Below are 17823 nucleotides of genomic sequence, written 5' to 3' on the forward strand. Positions count from 1 at the left end.
GATTAAAAATCAATATGGCAGAAACAACATCATAGATTTTATTTAACACCGTTATTGTTGAAATATGAAAAGGGACAGCTACTCAATCTTAAGAAAAATAAAAATATAGTCACTTTAAAGGAAAATTGTTGTAATGACTGCCCTCTGTTTCTTTATCATATAATATTATCACCCCTCTGGCGTAATGGTATGATCCCAGCTGCCCCAGAGGCAACATGGCTGCTGATTTCTGAGCTGGTTTGAAGGAGGCAATTTTGGCAAAAATAAAACAGCAATTTCCCAGAGTCGAAAATGTTGAGGTTTAGCCAAAAAACACTTTACGGTCGAGTACCGCTTCTTTGGGTTTTAACATGTTTTGGAGGTGTTGATGCTGTGTTGATGGTTCGTTGCATGTTGACGGTAATTTGTATGACCGTCCGGATATCAATCTCTTTCCAGAACTAAATGTGAAGACTTAAAAAACACTTGTTTTTAAGACGTCTGGCACAGGGTGTCAACATGGTCTTGTCATATCGTGTATGAAACTCTTTCCTTTACTTCCTGAAGTCTAGGCCAGCCTAGGTTCTATAAAAAACCTTACAGTTCTGGCACTGGCATGATTGGCTGGAACTTTGGAAGTATCTTTCTCTACTAAACATGCCTCATGAATATAGCTAGGCCTAGTAGTAGAATATTTTCCAATATTTTTGCACAAAAGTGCTTAATGTGCATGATTTGTTGACGCTGTGACACTGTGTTGATGCTAAATTGCTTAATCTTAGTCTGTTTGAGCATTTAACTTAAGGGTCGGGCTAAGTGGCAGTAATTCCTCCATGGACATCGTGTATCATCACTGTATGTAGTGAAGTTAGTGTGGTAAGTCTGCAGTGCAGAAATCAGTCCACCATGTCCACAGAGCAAGGTTCCTTGCTCTATGGCTGATCAGACGATCATGATGATCAGTCATGTCAGTTAAACGGTTTACAGTCACTTCGCCCCATTTCCACGTCGGCCCTCACCACTTAGCCCCTAACCACTTCGTCCCATCCCCACCTCGCCCCATCCCTTACAACTTACAAGCCTCTTCAAAAAATGGTTGAGAGAGGAGTTCCACAAACGAAATGTAGTTATTATTGAAAAACCTTCGGCATTAAATTAATGTCTACTGCATTGTCCATAATGATGAATTAATGCGTGGTTGGACAAGCATCGGGATTATTTCTCATCCTCTTCAAGTTTATTTCACAGCAACACACACAATTCTGTGCACATCATTTCTGGTCATTTTCGATGCATCCAGACAGCTGTACCCGGGCGATTGGATAAAGCTTGGTGTGCAGGAAATTTTGTGAAACATGCTCGCTTCAAGTACGAGCAAAACAACCTAAAATTTAACTGATGAACACAGAAAATACAAACATAGACAAGATACTAAGAATTAACGTGAAGAAATATTAAAAACATCGATTTATTTTTTGCGTGACGGATCATGTACATGAAGTCACCGCGGCATGAATAGACTGGTTGTCACACTCCATCACGCATTCTCTTACAAGGGTGTGGCGTGGCGAGAACCAGTGCTTTGTGCTCGTGTTTTTACCACAGCAACAACGAAACACGAAGAAAGCTTTTTTCTAACTTGCCAATAAAAATTTAAATGTCTCGCCAAAACATTGGTGCAGCGATCGGGAAATCGGAATCATTGTTTTGGCCTTTGAAAGTTGGATTATGGTATGCCTCTGTTACTGAAGAACAGAATGAATGATAATCAATGGGCGAAGTGGAAAAGGGGTGAAGTGGTAATGGGGCAAAGTGGCAAGAGGCGAAGTGGAAATGGGGCGAAGTGACCGACACCCAGTTGAACCATAGAACAAGGAACCTTGCTCCAGTAATTAAATTAGTATCAACACTGATCAATGGGGGTATGCCTGTGCTATGGTTGAACATTGTCATGATTGTCTGACAGTGTCTGATTTCAGACTTTACCTTTGAAAGTCCCCGTTCATCATAGCTGTATGGCTTTAGAATGCATCAATTCATGTTACTCGAAACCAATGCTCATATCTCTATTGCTACTATTCTAGTGGACAAACGATGAAAAACTGGCGATAAAAAACAGCGCAGCGTCTTAGTGCATGCAGCTGATTGTCCTGGTTGCCAATAGTATTTCATCGAGCATGCGTACAAATCAGCAGCAATTACCAGAGCAGTACCTAGAAGAAATTTGCTTCGAAACCGTTTATGTGACCGAGGCAACAAGAAGTACCAGACTTTCCTGTTTTGCCGTTGGGGCGCTATAACCGAAGAGTTTACATGATCCAAAACACTTTTGTGAAATAAAAATCAATAATAGGGATTGATAACATAAACTTCTGTCGTAATTACCTAAGTTGCCGAATCAAAGTGGGAATTTAATTCCTCAGAGATAAAATTAACTTTGGAAAAAAAATGAATTTTATTCACACCTTATATCTAACAATTAGCAGCTCACTTGCGTCGGCCGCGTGGCCTAACGGATAAGGCGTCCGACTTCGGATCGGAAGATTGAGGGTTCGAGTCCCTTCGTGGTCGTTTTTGTTTTTTTTAAATGAAATCTCTTTTTCATGTGGCAATCAACCAAATAGCCTTTTTGAACTTTGGCCGACACAATAGGAGGGCGCTTGAGTATATTTGGAGTAAACAAAGATTCTACCCAAAACAGGCTGACTGGGATAACGATGATTGTGTGTACAATTGGAGGAAGGCCTACGTCCGTTTTTTTTTTTTCAAATTTGACGAGGTTATTACTATGAGATCCCGGTTTTAAGCTCAGTTTTTCCCTACGTCCATGCTCAGGAAAGTCAGACGTCTGTGTGGCAACGGTATAAATGATGACAAAATAAAAAATAAAACTGCGGATCAGAAAGGCCCAAGGGAGGTGGTGTTTCCGAGAAAAAGCGTACAGTCAAAGTTATGTCAAAGTGGCCTTTAAACTGCATTCAAAATTTAAATCTATCGTTAGGGCTCCCTTTTTAAGACTTTTTTCCAGCCAGCCCCGTTGAGAGGACCTTGCTTTTAAAAAAGTAGGTTTTATGACCGGACCCAGGTACAAAAACAGCGGTGATGTACAGGTGCGATACGATTTCGCCCGTTCATCCCACCCCCAAAACATTAACGCATGCGCAGCGACAGTCGACGTCCACACGGTACGGGCATCACTACCACCAGACCGAGCGGTACCGCACCATAACCGAAACATACCCACAGACAGGCACCATGTACATGTACATGTACATGTACATGTACATACCGCACACACGAACAACCGTAAGGTATCTTGACACTGACTCCGAGGGTATTGTGTTGACTACCATGTACAAATAGAATATCTCTTTGTACTCAGCTATAGAAACAAAGCCTCAAAAACAAAAGAGAAGTACAGTGCACTTTGCCTGGTTTATTCAGTCATCTGTATGACAGCAGCATGGCTTTTTAAAGAAATTTTATTTTTTGTTGTCGACTGACCAACCCTCCCTCAATTGAAAAGAGATACGAGAACTATATAGAACATAAAAAGGGTGCTCTTTTGTAAAGACACAAAAAATCCACAAAAGTCACTGCAGCTTCGGAAATGATAAAAAAAAAAAAAACAAAAACAAACAAACAAAAACAAACAAACAAACAAACAAAAAACTAGATATATACTTGGGAATAATAAAACATAATGCTGACAACTAAACAGTAGCGTTAATTTGTGCCAGGAACTGAGGGGTTGGGTAGGAGGATGGCTTGCAAGGCCATGGAATTTGAAAAGCGGAAAGGGGAGGGGTGTTGACATCATAATAGGGGCGATGTTCATGATATGCATGAACTTGTAATATAAACCTCTGCACTGAACACATTTTGGTTATTGGGAAGTCTGACCACTTCTCCACAACCACCCTTATTTTTTGCCACGAAATAGTGGGTGGGGGTTGATTCAACAGTACCCCCCCCTCAAAATATGGGGAAAATGTCGTACACTCCATTCTGCGAAATTTGCGCCGATTTAACTACATGTGAGTAAAAAATTTCATCAGCTGAAATTTGGGAAAGAAAATGGAAGATCAACTTAAAGACGGTCTTCAGGAAAACTCCTCACTGCACTGGACTGCGAACTCAGAGCTCTTATGAAGGAAAACGAAACAAGTCAAGAAAACAAAACAAAACGCAATGTCTACTCGATTTAAGCTATATGAAATCTTAAACTGACTTAGTAACTGGAATAATTAGCTCCAAAACAAATGCTTCTATTCTAAACCTTGTGTAACTGCACTCATCGTGCTGGAGGCAAGGGCAGTGCACAAGTTAGGCCGCTATACTGTAACTTTGGTTGAAGCGGTTGACTTATTACGGATTACAAACCCGCAGCCAAGAACGCTGTTGCTATGGTCCCGCTGGTGTCAATTGTGGTGGCGCTCAAAACCATGCATGCACAACCCAACTGTCAATAATTTGCCGGCCTAACACACGCACATGTACATGTACACTGGTGTTCGGGGACGTGGGCACACAGCAGTACGGTAGCCACAGGTCATGGACAAGTCTTTCAACTTGTTTATCGTGTACCTCCACAGAATAGGTAGGAATTTCCACGTTTCTGAATTCCTCATGATGTCAGTTTAAAATCATTTTTGTTGGGATACAAGTAAACGGTTTGGGACACACACATGTACCTTTGCCTGGCAGTTCTTGCCTCTTGTAGGTTGGTGGTGTGTGGATGCCTTCCCTGTCCCCGTGACAAGTTGGACCATGGTTAGACCGTTCCAACGACACCATAAACATTGTACATGTACACTACCGTTTTACCGTGAGCCCGCTTTCGACCCTAGTTCAGTTGTTGCCACTTGTCAAAACACACGGATGTTGCCGATTTTGTCTTCTGCCTGCGCCTTAATCCAGCAGTAATACTATGACAAGTCCATAACTTCATTTTCCCAATAAATCTTACCGTTAATCAGGGAAAGACCTCAGAAATTTGTTCAATTGAAAATCGATTACTTCACACCAAGTCACACGTTAACAATGGCTTTCCCCATACCGTAAAAATACGATGGCATCGATTCCATCTTTGGAAATGCGTTGAAAAATGACTGCCTATACGGACGATTGTTAACCGTTTCAGTCAAGACTCATGGTGCCGGTAGTCTTGGTAGATGCATGTAAGGCCAAGAAAAAAAGGAAACTTATTAAACTAACGTCAGAATGGTACGTCACGCAGTTTTTCACAGTATTTACCATCAACATTTACAGTTTGTGGCATTTTTTTCTGTCGTGATTGTCATTAATTGCCCCAATTAATCCCCAATAATGTTCTGAAGCTTCATATTGTTTTTGGTCGATGTGCACTTGTTACATTTCACAATGATAGAGTCCTGGACTTGTTGATGAATCATGATTAACACAAAAGCCAGACTTTGGATTAGGAGAATATTGCCGCGACCTTTGGCCCCACTGAAGTGTTGGTCTATTGTCGGAGGAAGGGAATTGAGGCAATCATTAAACAAATCCCAAATCCTGCTGTCCAATAATTACATTAGGACGTTTGATTATTATGTCATTCGCTCAAAAATATCTCTAACGATAAAAACCTGCATTTTGGGCCAGACGGGTTAAAACCCGCCAAGAATTCGTCCAGGTATACAAATTCAGCATTAAGAAAAATCAACTTTTTGGAAGCCCTAAGGACGCCGCTTTGGAGATTTCTTTCCGAAGCCAGAGTCGGTCAGAGTAAAACAAGAAAGGCGCATACAAGCAGACCCATACAAAAGCATACCTCACCTGATAGCAGAGGAAAGATGGCCTCTACACAAAACCCAAGCAGTTTGTCTTTTAATATCCAATATTACAAACTAGGATTAGGCCTAATAAATGCACAAAACAAAATCAACAATAAGATCAGGTGGCGCGTAGCGACTGGGGGTGACCCCAATAATTCCAGTCGGCAAACAGAGCTTCGGTCAGCAAATGAATCCGAAATTGAAACAATTGAAGCGATAAACGTTGGCCGTCGGCATTCCCCCTGAAGCATGAAATGTAGCGTACCACAGATTTCCATTTTACACGACACAAATGTTAGCAAACGAGTTACAAGTCGGCAAATGGACTCTCGCACACCCCCAAAGAAAATGCCTTCGCCCCTGCATAGTGTGTGGTGTTTGCTGTCATTCCAGTTTCTTGCTTACACATGATGTTTTGACCTTTTCCTATATACCTGTCTTCTTTCATGACGACGTTTTTCGCCAGGATGCAGCATGACGACCTACCGTAACTCTTCGCTCCAGTAAATGACAAAAACTGTGACAGTCTCTCGTTTCTTCCGGCCCCTGGGGACGCCCATTACTTGTCTAGGGCGTAGTAGGCGGACTGAAACGCTCAAGCCCCGGCTATGGAAATGAATACCACTAACAGTGAGTAGTTCTTCTGAATACGAACATTAGTACTTTATACCAAAGATATACCTCAATTTTCCTCTCTCTGTAATTAAGTAACTCGTCAACAGTCCGTTTTTCCCCGGACATATCAATTATTTCTGTGTGCACCACTGAACGACAGTTGACTGGTTCATTGACATTTGTCTACTCCAAATTAACTTATTTCGCAAATACTGATAGTTTCCCCTTTTGGGGCATTTTAAAATTACTTTTTAACGAATGTACCATGTAAGATCGAACACAGAAAATCTTCCTTGAATTTGGCAGAATACCGGTAGCTAAGGAAATTGGAATCATTCGGAAACTAATGCTTCTCGCAATGCACCATGAAACGATAGCGCTATAAAACACATAATAATGAGCAACATACTTTCAAACTACTTTGGAAGTTCGAAAGCTGAGCGGGAACGTTATCCCTACAATCAGTGCTTGTATACGCCTATTTGCTTGGTGATTACAATAATTATTCTCTATGGATCAGCGACTACAGTATACTGATAAAATGAGCTCTTATCAAAACACTGGTCATGAGTAATTATATACATCCTGGGATAATTGGAAGAGAAGTGTTAATGCGACTTACATTTGATAAGCGACAAACTAAAATGATGGATGATCGTGTGTTGAGGTTGCATACACTGGGCCTACTAGATCGTGCATTAAGTTGTCCTAATCATACTCGAAGGTCGCATAAATGATGTAGTCAGAAGGCATCGTTTCCTGGCCGCGTTCCTTTCCTTACACGGATCCAAACTACCCAAACTCTAGGTGTATGCACACAGTAGATACATGTAGGCCCCCTACAAGTGAGTTAACGTTTATGGCTCTTCTCGCGCGTGAACTGAAATCCACCGTAAACCAGCCTTATTCCGCCATAATGCGAGCAGTTAGTGGATCATGTTGACTCAATTTTCCAATGCACTCTACGGAACAACATTCGACATCCACGTGCTGAATGGAATTAGAAGTACATGTACTTGATTTTGATATACATGTACATGTACATGTACTTGATTTTGACATACATGTACTTGACTTTGACACACATGTCTTGATTTTGACATACGTCTTGATTTTTATTCATTTGTGGCTTGAAAGTAAATTTTTAATTTTGTGGTATACATGTATAAGTTAATAATGCGAGCGTGGATGGTTACCGGCACGAGGTAGCGCAAAATACATGGAAATTTAAAAGTGGCCTTTTCAGGGAAACACTTTGAGATGTAAGCTACCGGATTGCGAATCGCTCGCAGTCGCAAGTGTGTCAGTACGATGACGTGTAAAATATGAACCGTAACTTATACAGTTACGGAGCTCTTGACCTCCGTGGAAAATGGAGTACCGCCACAGAAATTGACCAGAAAGGAAAACTGGTCTCATAAACTTAACGGTAGAAGTGGTATTCTATCTTGGGTTTTATTGACTTCATCCCCCCCAAAAAAAAACTTATGTTTGAATTGTAGCATCTGCTTTGCAATAAAATTTTGATTTAACACTCGCCTAACATTTTTGTGTCATGGGAATGTTTACTGGCCCGTTCACGTGGGCAACGTTAACTGTAAATCACTTCTTAGTAACGGCACTGTGGAAGATCTGAACTAAGTTGGGGCTAACACGGAACCAATCCGGTTCTTGATGTCAAGGTGTGTTTATTGGTTTTGACATGCGTGTTTTGCTTCGGTACGGTACGCGGTATGCGCAATCCGGCTGATTCGAAACACGACTGGAGGGTAAATGACACCAAATCACGGCTATCGGATCCGGGTTGTTTACTGTTCCCCTCGGCCCAACATGTCCCGGGGACACCGAAAATGCAATCAGATTTGACTTGATGGGATATTGCGTGTCACTCGAAGAGGAAACCCGATAGAGTTCCCTCACTTTCTCCACAGTGGCGATTGTGCTTTTCAACAAACAACCTTTATCCCCGCGATACGATTTTTTTTTCTAAATCAGCCCGGTGTGACCGAATGTATAGCAGTGACCTTAAGTTTGTATTGAAGCACATATAGAACCCGCACACCACGATCCAGACATTTCAAAAAGATATAGGGATTTCTTTTGGCATATTTCGAATGGGACGTATGGCGTCTGCATGTCTTCGGGAAATTCTTTTTTATTCATTTTGAAAGTAGCCGAGAATAGGACCCTTGCACCAACGACGCTGCTTTCCCCCCAGAAAATAATGCCGAAGCCCCGCCCACCCCTTCCCCAAAGATATGATGCTCCGATATTAATTAGCAGGTCAACTAAGATAGGAAAGGAAGATTCGAAACAGAATAAGAGACGTCCATTCTGTTTCGAGGAGAGCTGTGAGTAGAGCTAAGAAGCCAGGAATGAGATCAGCAATATTCATATAGGCCTATTCTCTGTACAAATAAAGATAGTCTTACACAGGAATCCATGCCAAGACCTGGCGCTCCCCCCCCCCTTAATGCGATAACGGAACCTCTCGTCATCGATTTTCCCGAACTGACCTCGACATGTTCCCGTTCCACCGACCGGTTTCACACACGGAAGCCCCTTGAATCCATCAACCCGCGGCGTACCGGGACAAAGGGCTCTATGCAAATACGGCGCGCCGTTGCCCGGATCACCGGTACCCCCAGGAATTTGCAGACGGGCGCAACGGAGCATACAAACCCGGCCCACATTGGTGCTGGAGCAAACTCGGCGGTGCACAGTGACCGGTAACGTATCACTTGTACGCAACAGTCCATTGGCAGAGACATCTGAACGTCATTGTTACGTCATTTTGATAAGTAAACTTTCTGGACGTCACGCTCACCGTGCATGCTCGCGCTCCCGCAGTCCAAGTTACGCTGCCTTCAAGGAGATCTGCAGGAGATTACAAGGCACGGCTCTATATTTAGCGAGTCTGAATGACAATCCGCGATTAGACTCAAAATAGCCGCTCTTTGGAGACTTGGAGCCGATCAACAAAATCTATGCCGGGGACTCGGCGTATCTCAACACGCATGAACACATCGTATGTCGTCTGTGGCACTACGACTTACCCAGCGAATGTATTTGTAAACCGGGGCATTTTGGGACAAAAACGATGAGCGAAACACCGATGATAACGGACGCAACGGAGGACTATGAGAAAAAGAAAAATCAGAAAGGTATGACCGATTTACTTTAACATTTTTAATTAAGAGGATTGGCCACAAAATTAAAGTTTTGATCAGTGTGAGAACTGATCGCCACGTACGTTTGAACACAGACCAGTCGCTGAAACACACGCATGCCAGGCTGACCCAATCGGTTGTTTGGTTTTAAAGCCACGAACAGCTTCGCTTAATACCAACCGTCGAGAAAGATGCCGATTTAATTATTGATAGTAATAACGAAATTCTTTAGAATTTCCATAACGAGTGTTTGCATTGCAGTCGACATAGTGGTCGACAAAGAATGGAAAAAATGGTCGGGCACTCCAGCTGCATTTCACCATGAACGCCATACCTCAAGACGACAGGACATTACACAGATTGATAAACATCAGGGAAACACTTCATCATTGAAATTTAATGTTTTGCTCTTGACCAACGTAATTTCATAATGAGGACTGCACTGAACAAGCACTGCATACGCTGGGCATACAGCGCTTATTAAATTTTCGGGAGAAATCCATTATTAAAGCTTACATCTCCCCGGCGCTATGTTCCGTCAACAGTCCAAGATCATTGAAATAACATCGATTATTTTCTTTGTGTTTCCGTGCTCCAACACCGACATAAAATTGATTTCTTAAAAGAGCAATTCACGTGAACCATAATGGATCACAATCGTGGACTATTCGCGAAGCTTGTGCTGTGTATGTACATGTATTCCTTCGAGGGCAAACAATTTTACAAAGAGGTATCGAAAACTGCATCCCAAAAACATTTCAAATTAATGAAGCCGCCGTAAAACATGCATGGGATGTTTATTAAGGAAACCTATTATGCGTTTGTGTCGTTGAAACAAATGCAAGAACAGATATCGCCCAAAGGGCATTGGATTAAGCTCTACACTTGCACGACATTATTTTCAACACTAGTCAGTTACCAATAGTGTCTATACTACATATACTGAGCACTATCACCGTGCTATACCATGAGTGGCGATGCTCGTGCTATTAGAATTCAGAATTCTAATAGTTGAGAATTCTCAAATTAATTTAATAACTGCCCCCCCCCTTTAAGCAGAAAAGGGGTAATTGTATCGAAGAGACGGTTGCATAAAACTGGAAAAGGTCACAGGCTATCGTTCGGTCGTTCGTATGGCAAAACAAGCATAAGATGTTATTTTCATAGCGAAAAGCGCCCCTCAATAATGTCTGGGCTAAACTCTCACAGATGCACGCAGATGCGATCTAACACGGACTTCCTGCGGGGGAACACAAGCTGCTATGAGCGGTTGGGCACTCCGACACACCCCACTCCCCAAAAAGTGCATGTGCACTGATGAAGTACGCCCCAAGGACTCTCCAATCATCTTAATCCAAATACCAGCGCACTTCCCAGCGATTAGCAGACATGCAGAGCAACCCAGCCAGTGCCATTTATAACTTGTCATCTTCAGCGTCCACTAAAAAACAATGTCAACAGCGTATATATTACTGCTCATCAATATAAGGCAATAAAGGGCTTGCACGAATCCAATACAGCACCAACGCACGCTACATGTACATTACTTTGCGCTTTTCAAATTGGGGAGGCGACAGTAGCTCGAGGGTTTCACTTGTACCAAGACATTAAACAACCACTTTGGTACCCACAAGACTAGTGGCGCCTGGGCACCTAATGATCGTTACCAAGGCAACTGACCCCAAAGGTCGAAGCAGTGAGAGGGGAGTGGGGCCCGGCGTCAAAATGAACTATCTAAAAGTTCAGAACCAAACACTGAAGCTGAGCAGTGTCTGCGATGTTTGGTCACAAACATACGATTCTATATGTAAGCCTAGTTGATTCCATCTCAAGCTCCCACGGCGAGCGCGACCTACAAGTTACAGTGCGGGAATCACACCACTTTCTGTTTGTTGTCAAGTTGAAATAACAAAGAACTGTTCTCTAACTACATGGCAAAACATGGCGTTCCCTCCAAGTTTGGAAGTCCCTTTTCCTTTCACAAGTATAAGAACGTCTTCACCCTTCACGAATATGCCGATAAAACATCAGTGAGGGCAAATAAAAAAGATGCATCGGAGAGTCACCCAAAAAAACAAATCAGGAGATTTGGGTATATCAACTGACAACTTTCCCCGATGTTATCCAACCAAATCAAATACGCAGCTAACATCATCCGCGAAGCTCAATGATAGGCGTGGCACTATACAGGCCCATCGACATCAAACAGAAGCAAACTGACGCCTTCAAGTACCAACAAAATCAATCAAACATACGCATTTCGCCGTGTATTACAGCCACACGCCCCTGAATTTCACGTACAAACAACAAAACTCAGCTATCCAATATTATGCACACTATATTCAAGCGGACATAACTACACATTGCCCAGTAAGGATCGTTAGTTTTGCAATATTAATGCACCAAGCAGATGAAAAATTTAATAGGTTGCCGTATTATTGTGAAAAGCTGTGCGTGTCAATAATGTAAGATGTATGGATCGCGATCAATGACGAAGCTGCGCATCCCACGAAGAGGCACATCCATCATTATTCTGGAGACGTACGAGCACGAATTTCGACAACATTCAGGCAAAGACGCGTGTTTCAACTTGGGAGGTGGCTAAACATTGACGTCTTGCATTATTCTTTGCAGTGATGCTTTGATAGGCGCACTGCGTCTCACAGCGATGCAGTTCCTTTCTTGTTACACTGTCTTCAGACAGCCGCTTAAGCGGGATGCAAACTGCAGGTGATTCCTCCCGCAAGAAATTAATTCTCTCTTTTGAAATGTATTCGTTTGGTGTATTTCTTTCTACCAAAACGGATGCGGTGGTCGGTTCTTTTCAATTCCCTCACTTGCAACAATAGCTACTGGTATTCAGCCTAAGTGGTATAAATCCGGAAAAATAATTAATTTAAGAGCACCAAGGAGCGAAAGTAATGTAAGTTAATATCAAACGCTGTAAGAACAGAAAATGTTGTCACTGTCAGATTTACATAAGACCTACTGCAGATTGAGAATGCTGCCATGACCTGCTGGAAAAAGGTAGTGGTCGATTATTGAAATGAACAACAAAATCTTTCTTCGACAGAGGTGGAGGAATGCCACCAACTCCTCCAGAGCCACCGCCCCTCCCTGGTTGGCCAGGTCGTAGCCCTGGACATGCTCCTGCATTTCAAGGAGCACATGGTGGTGGACGTGGACAAGGCCAAGGACATCCGGCGCCAGGGTAAAGGCTACAACCGCGAGATCAACCAGGCTATCATCGCCGAGCTGATGACGAGGGGCACCCGGGAGTTTGAGGTCTACCAGCTGGGCTTGCGCAAGATGAACCTCAATCTGCTGGCCGATCTCTTGGAGCAGAAACACTTCACAAGTGGGTACTCAAAACAACAGAAATCTAACCTGTTTTTACGTCTTCCTGGAAAAAAAAGACCAGGGGTTTACCAAAGAGCACACATCTGTTCAAAAAAAGCAGATAACTCAGTAACAACCGAAAGCGCGAAAAAATGAAGAAATGACTGGCTTTCAAAGATGAGAGTTAAACCCTGAAATGTTAAACTAAGGAAGATTAAGAGAATCGGCTGGGGACTGATCACTCAATTCACCTTTCAGTTTGGGTTGGACTTGAACCCAGAGGTGATAGGTGAGGAAGATTTATGACTTGACCAGCTTTACCGTCCCTCAGAAGTTGGACATAACTCTCTCTGAGAAAATTTGACACAAGCTCCACCCGGAGAGAGTTGAAGGGTGCATCAGGCCCAGTTGACAAGATGTTACTTGGTTTGCTTTGGTTACGATGGCACGGTGTGAAATGTGGAAGATTACAGCTCTACAGTTTTATTTTAAACAGAAGTTTTCATCAAACATTTGATTGTTGAAGGAATTTTCACAGCATTGGGCCTGGGGAAAAGTTAGAAGGGAATGCATGTGGCAAATCCCGTATTTGAAATTAAACTTTGTGTGAAAGTGGGCACTGCTTGGAGGAATGTTTATGACTGTCAAGAGAGACAACAGACCAGTCGGGAGGTTGAAAAGTCTAACACATTTAAGCTGTAAATTTCTTTCTAACAAAGTGAAAACTCCTGCATTTTAAAATTAATGTTATGATTGGCAGTTTGATCCTTTTGGATTTTGCACTGGAGTAATTATTTTGACAAGATGTTACTTCGTTTGTTACTATTATTCCAGCATGATGTGGAGTGTGGAAGATTACATCTCGAAAATTTTTCTGTAAACAGAAGTTTTCATCAAATGTTTGATTTTCAGAGGAATTTGTCACAGCATGGGGAAGGGTTAAAAGGGCACATGGCAAATCCCGTCTTTGAAATTAAACTTTGTGTAAGAGTGGGAACTGCTTGAAGGAATATTTATGACCGTCGAGAGAGAACAGACAAGTCAGGAGGTTAGAAAGTCTGAAACACTTAAGCTGTACATTTCATTCTTTGTAACACAGTGAAAAGTGAACACTCATGCACTTATTAATGTTATGACTGGTAGTGGGGGCCCTTTGGATTGTGTACTGGACAAATTATTCTACTGGTATGATATTTCTGCTCTTGTTTAGAAATGATGCACGTCTTTGAGCCGGTGTCCAAGCGGCTCGGACACCACTGGAAGCACCTGTCCGTGGAGCTGGGCATGCCGGGCATTGTGCCCAAGATCGAGTCCAAGTACGTCAGGGTCCGAGAGCAGGCCCTGTACTTCCTGCTGGTGTGGGAAGAGACGGCGGGCATAGGGGCCACCATCAACCGCCTGGTGGAGGGGCTGGAACGATGCGGGATGAAACAGATAGTCTGTGAGTATGAAGCACATTCCTGGATATAATAGTAAACTGAAGAGGATGATTCAAAGAGCACTCCGGAGTGGACTTTGAGAGCAAGTACTGCAACGCTCACTGATGTCTGTATGTAAAACTGAAACCTGACCCAAATTAAAAGGCAAGCCTATGACAGATGTCAACGAATCCCGAACCTCTACCAGAACCTGTAGCTTCTCGAAATCCAGCCAATATATCTGGACATGAGGTACAACCAAGCACTAATCCGTACAAGCACAATCTTTACTAACATCATATCAAAGGGCCCAAAACTCACACACAAAACCTAGGTGAGCCCCTACCTAAAGGGAAGTGTCAGACCAATAATCTGTTGCCCAAAACTCAAGTCTGAGCTCAAACCCAAACGAATGGCCAAACCATAAACCAAGCTCTAACCTCAAACTTCACGGCAAAAACCAACCTGATCTACGTCCAACCACAGAACCACATCCACCTACCAACTCTTCCCTCACCCTAGAACTTGTTGATCAACTTTACAATACACACCTTGCTGTTAAACATGACTAATATTCTTGCATGTCTTTAATTTCTACTTCAGTGTACGTCAAAAAGGTGATTCAAGGGAAGAATGTGAAGAAAGGAAAGAAGAAAAAGAAAGGATCAGGTAAGGGGACATACACATCTGTCTCATTTAATTCAGACACGTTGAGAAAGTGAGTTCCTTTTAAGAAAGCTGCAAAGAACTTCGATTGACAGGGAGTGTTCGTACACATCAGTTATAAATACAACTTAAACTGACATTGACTTAAAATAGCAGATGTAGATTTCACAACAATCTATTTTGATGAATCAGTGTATTCTGTTCATATACAGACCTTCTGTCATACACACTCGGAAGAGACAAAGGTGTTTCTCTTGTCCTTGTTTTTGAACAGGAAAAAGTCGGGCTTCCACTGGCACCAGAAGGTAACCTATGCTGGGCTTCATTCACCAATGAAGCTGGATCAGATCAATGTGGAATAGTTCTACGGTGTAGAATGGTGCTGTGGCGTAATCTGCTGTCTTAAGGAAGTGTCTTCAACCGGCTGGTCCAAAACAATCATGTGATGGGTCTCAATAACCAACAAAGCTTACCAGGTTCAATGTGGAAATAGTCTCGTGGAAGTTGTATCTTAAAAAGTATCCTAAAACTTGGCAGGCCCCAAAGGTTACCAATTAAAGTGGGCTTCATTCAAAGTTCAAATGTGAAAGTTCTCTACTGAGTGGAATGCAATGGAACACCCTACGCTGTCTCGTTGGGGCATCTACCGAATGTTCCAGATCCTTTCAGAAACCATTTTCTGGATGTTGGAACACAACAGGTGGCAGGTAGGAACAAGTGGTGTCTCTAGCCTGTTCCAACCCACCTTTGTAACACGTAATGAGCTGTTTTCGCCTAAGTGTCAGGCATATATGCAAAAGTCGCAATAGAGAAATGTATGTGGCCGATATTGTTAGAAGGCAATACCACAATATCTGGCTGTTCTCAGTTGAAAAACAGCGCGTTCCTAAGCAATCCAAGTTTTGAGATGCTAAATCTTCCGACTTGTGATTATGTGCACATCAAAGTTTGAATGCCAAGTGAAATGATGATGTGTGTGTTGTTTGGCTGTACAAGCATTGTATCTTCACACAGCACAGAGTGTGCAAAAGATAAACCTGGTAATAACTGAACAAATAGCTTGAACTTTTCACTCCCATCAAGTTGGTAGATCAACTACAGTTGTTGACAATTTCTCTTCTGCAGCACGTTGTGGGATATTATACGAAATACTAAAATGTCACAGAAACCGCACAGAAGATTGGCATTACTTTCATGTTTAAGTAACTGTTGCAATTCTTTCCAATTCATTTACCAGCATGTGTTACTACCGAAGATCGTATAGCGCCGTGTAGCGGCGCAAGATGGAGAACTTTAATACAAATACACGTAAAACGTTGTAATCACACTGGCGCCATTTGAGCAACCGATACGCCTGCGCAATGCACATTACTGCGTAGGCGCAGGCGCTGCGGCAGGCACGTGCACCTGGTGAGCCTGCGCCGAAGCATTACCGTAAACCGTGCAGGCGTATCGCTTGCTCAAATGGTGTCCATGGTAATTACACCTTTTGGACAGAGTTATCCATCTTTGGTTACTACACTGGTAAAATTATGTACATACATACACTTGAACATCTCTAGTCTCTTCCATACAGATATGCTATATTCATCTTTCAATCTACACGCTATTTGCAGACAAAACTGTTGATAAAAATTGTCACCAGTGTCCTATACATGCGAGTGTGTTTGGAATATGTGTCACAAACGTAATGTACTCACATACTCAAACGTTTGCAACATTTCAGAATGGTAACTTTCACAGGAAGATTTGGGGGAAAATATGTATTTTTTTATTTGCAATTTTTGAATGATCAACTGTTTTTGTGCATGTGTTATGTTTGTGAAGGTGTTGCTGACATTTTTTCCATTTTTACAGAGTACTATGCATACAAACAATGCATGTATGTTTATGTGTGAAAGACGGGCAGTACAATATGATTGTTGACGAAACATGGCAGAGTTCATTTCACTTTATATGTACCTCTAAACGATTATCTTAAATGCAAGCATTCCTTTTGAAGTTATAAATAGTGGTCAATGCAATATGTGAATAGATCTTGACACACATTTGTGCCACAAAACAGATTATCACTACTTAACGAGCAATTTGTCATGTACTACGCATGTACTTTGTATCTGCTTCAGAGATGGTACTACCCTGAACCCATTTTGCCCAGCTAAGTAGTTTCAGGGTACTGATAACTTAATGGTTCTCAGATAACGTTTTCTGTGAGGTTTCTACTCCAAAGGCACAGCTAAAATGGACAAGGTGGGATTTGTTTAGAATGTATCTGCACATGCCTACCCCACAGTTGGGAATTATTAAATCTGCACAGGAGCAAACTAATCCGTTTGAAGTTTAGAAATGATTTACGCACAACCTCCATGCATCTGTCCAATGTGGATTTCCCAACTTATGCTGAGTAAAAGTTGGGACCACAAGTCTAAATCCTACAAAAATTAATTTGTAAATTTCTTTTCACATCATGAAGAGCCGAGGATTTTACATTTAGTTTGACTGAATTTAAGCTGTGAAATGTATGTGTGTAATGGTTCCCTTAACATGGCATTCTTACTTTTGCGCTGCCTTCACCAGGTCAATTCTTTGCATTATTGTAAATTCAGCATTGTAAACAGAGCACAATACACTTTTTGAAAATGAAAGATGTCCGGAATGAAGTAATTTTGTCTTGTTATCGAACCAACTTGACCCAGGCTGAGTTACGTGAATCACCCGAGACCATTCTGCTTGCTCAATGAGTTGATTCAATATTCCAGCAACACATGCCCCAAATGAAGTGCGCCCAGGCTCGTTCAGGTGCAGCAATATGCTTGCGCACCTGAGGTCTGCCCCATC

General features: G+C 42.3%; 2 protein-coding genes and 1 non-coding gene across 6 annotated transcripts in view; 2 read left to right on the plus strand and 1 right to left on the minus strand.

The window, feature by feature from the left end:
* The window catches only part of vwa3a (von Willebrand factor A domain containing 3A), a 33727-nt gene extending 31572 nt beyond the window's left edge, over window positions 1-2155 (minus strand). For 2 of the 3 annotated variants that reach the window (XM_087138909.1, XM_087138908.1), the window contains exon 1: window positions 1966-2155. In XM_087138909.1, the coding sequence (XP_086995035.1) occupies window positions 1966-1988 (23 nt within the window). In that variant the 5' untranslated portion in view covers window positions 1989-2155. The remainder of the gene's footprint in view (window positions 1-1965) is intronic. The other variant, XM_087138910.1, reaches the window with a different exon arrangement.
* Window positions 2156-2477: 322 nt separating this feature from the next.
* Window positions 2478-2550, plus strand: Trnar-ucg (transfer RNA arginine (anticodon UCG)). The gene has a single exon. It is a non-coding gene; the product is annotated as a tRNA-Arg (tRNA).
* Window positions 2551-4451: 1901 nt separating this feature from the next.
* LOC110985612 (uncharacterized) lies at window positions 4452-17595 on the plus strand. 2 transcript variants are annotated; one of them, XM_022246751.2, is made up of 6 exons: window positions 4452-4579; window positions 6244-6407; window positions 12636-12920; window positions 14112-14342; window positions 14923-14988; window positions 15260-17595. In XM_022246751.2, the coding sequence occupies exons 2-6, from the start codon at window positions 6386-6388 to the stop codon at window positions 15292-15294; spliced, it is 639 nt and encodes a 212-aa protein (XP_022102443.2). In that variant the 5' UTR covers window positions 4452-4579; window positions 6244-6385; the 3' UTR covers window positions 15295-17595. The 2 variants fall into 2 exon arrangements, with proteins under 2 accessions (XP_022102443.2, XP_022102440.2); XM_022246748.2 differs by lacking the exons at window positions 4452-4579; window positions 6244-6407 and adding an exon at window positions 9109-9556.
* The last annotated feature ends 228 nt before the right edge of the window (window positions 17596-17823 follow it).

The sequence above is a fragment of the Acanthaster planci genome, linkage group LG07 (assembly GCF_054643075.1).
Source record: "Acanthaster planci isolate LZ-2023a linkage group LG07, COTS_SCS, whole genome shotgun sequence".
In the NCBI taxonomy this organism is placed as follows: domain Eukaryota; kingdom Metazoa; phylum Echinodermata; class Asteroidea; order Valvatida; family Acanthasteridae; genus Acanthaster; species Acanthaster planci.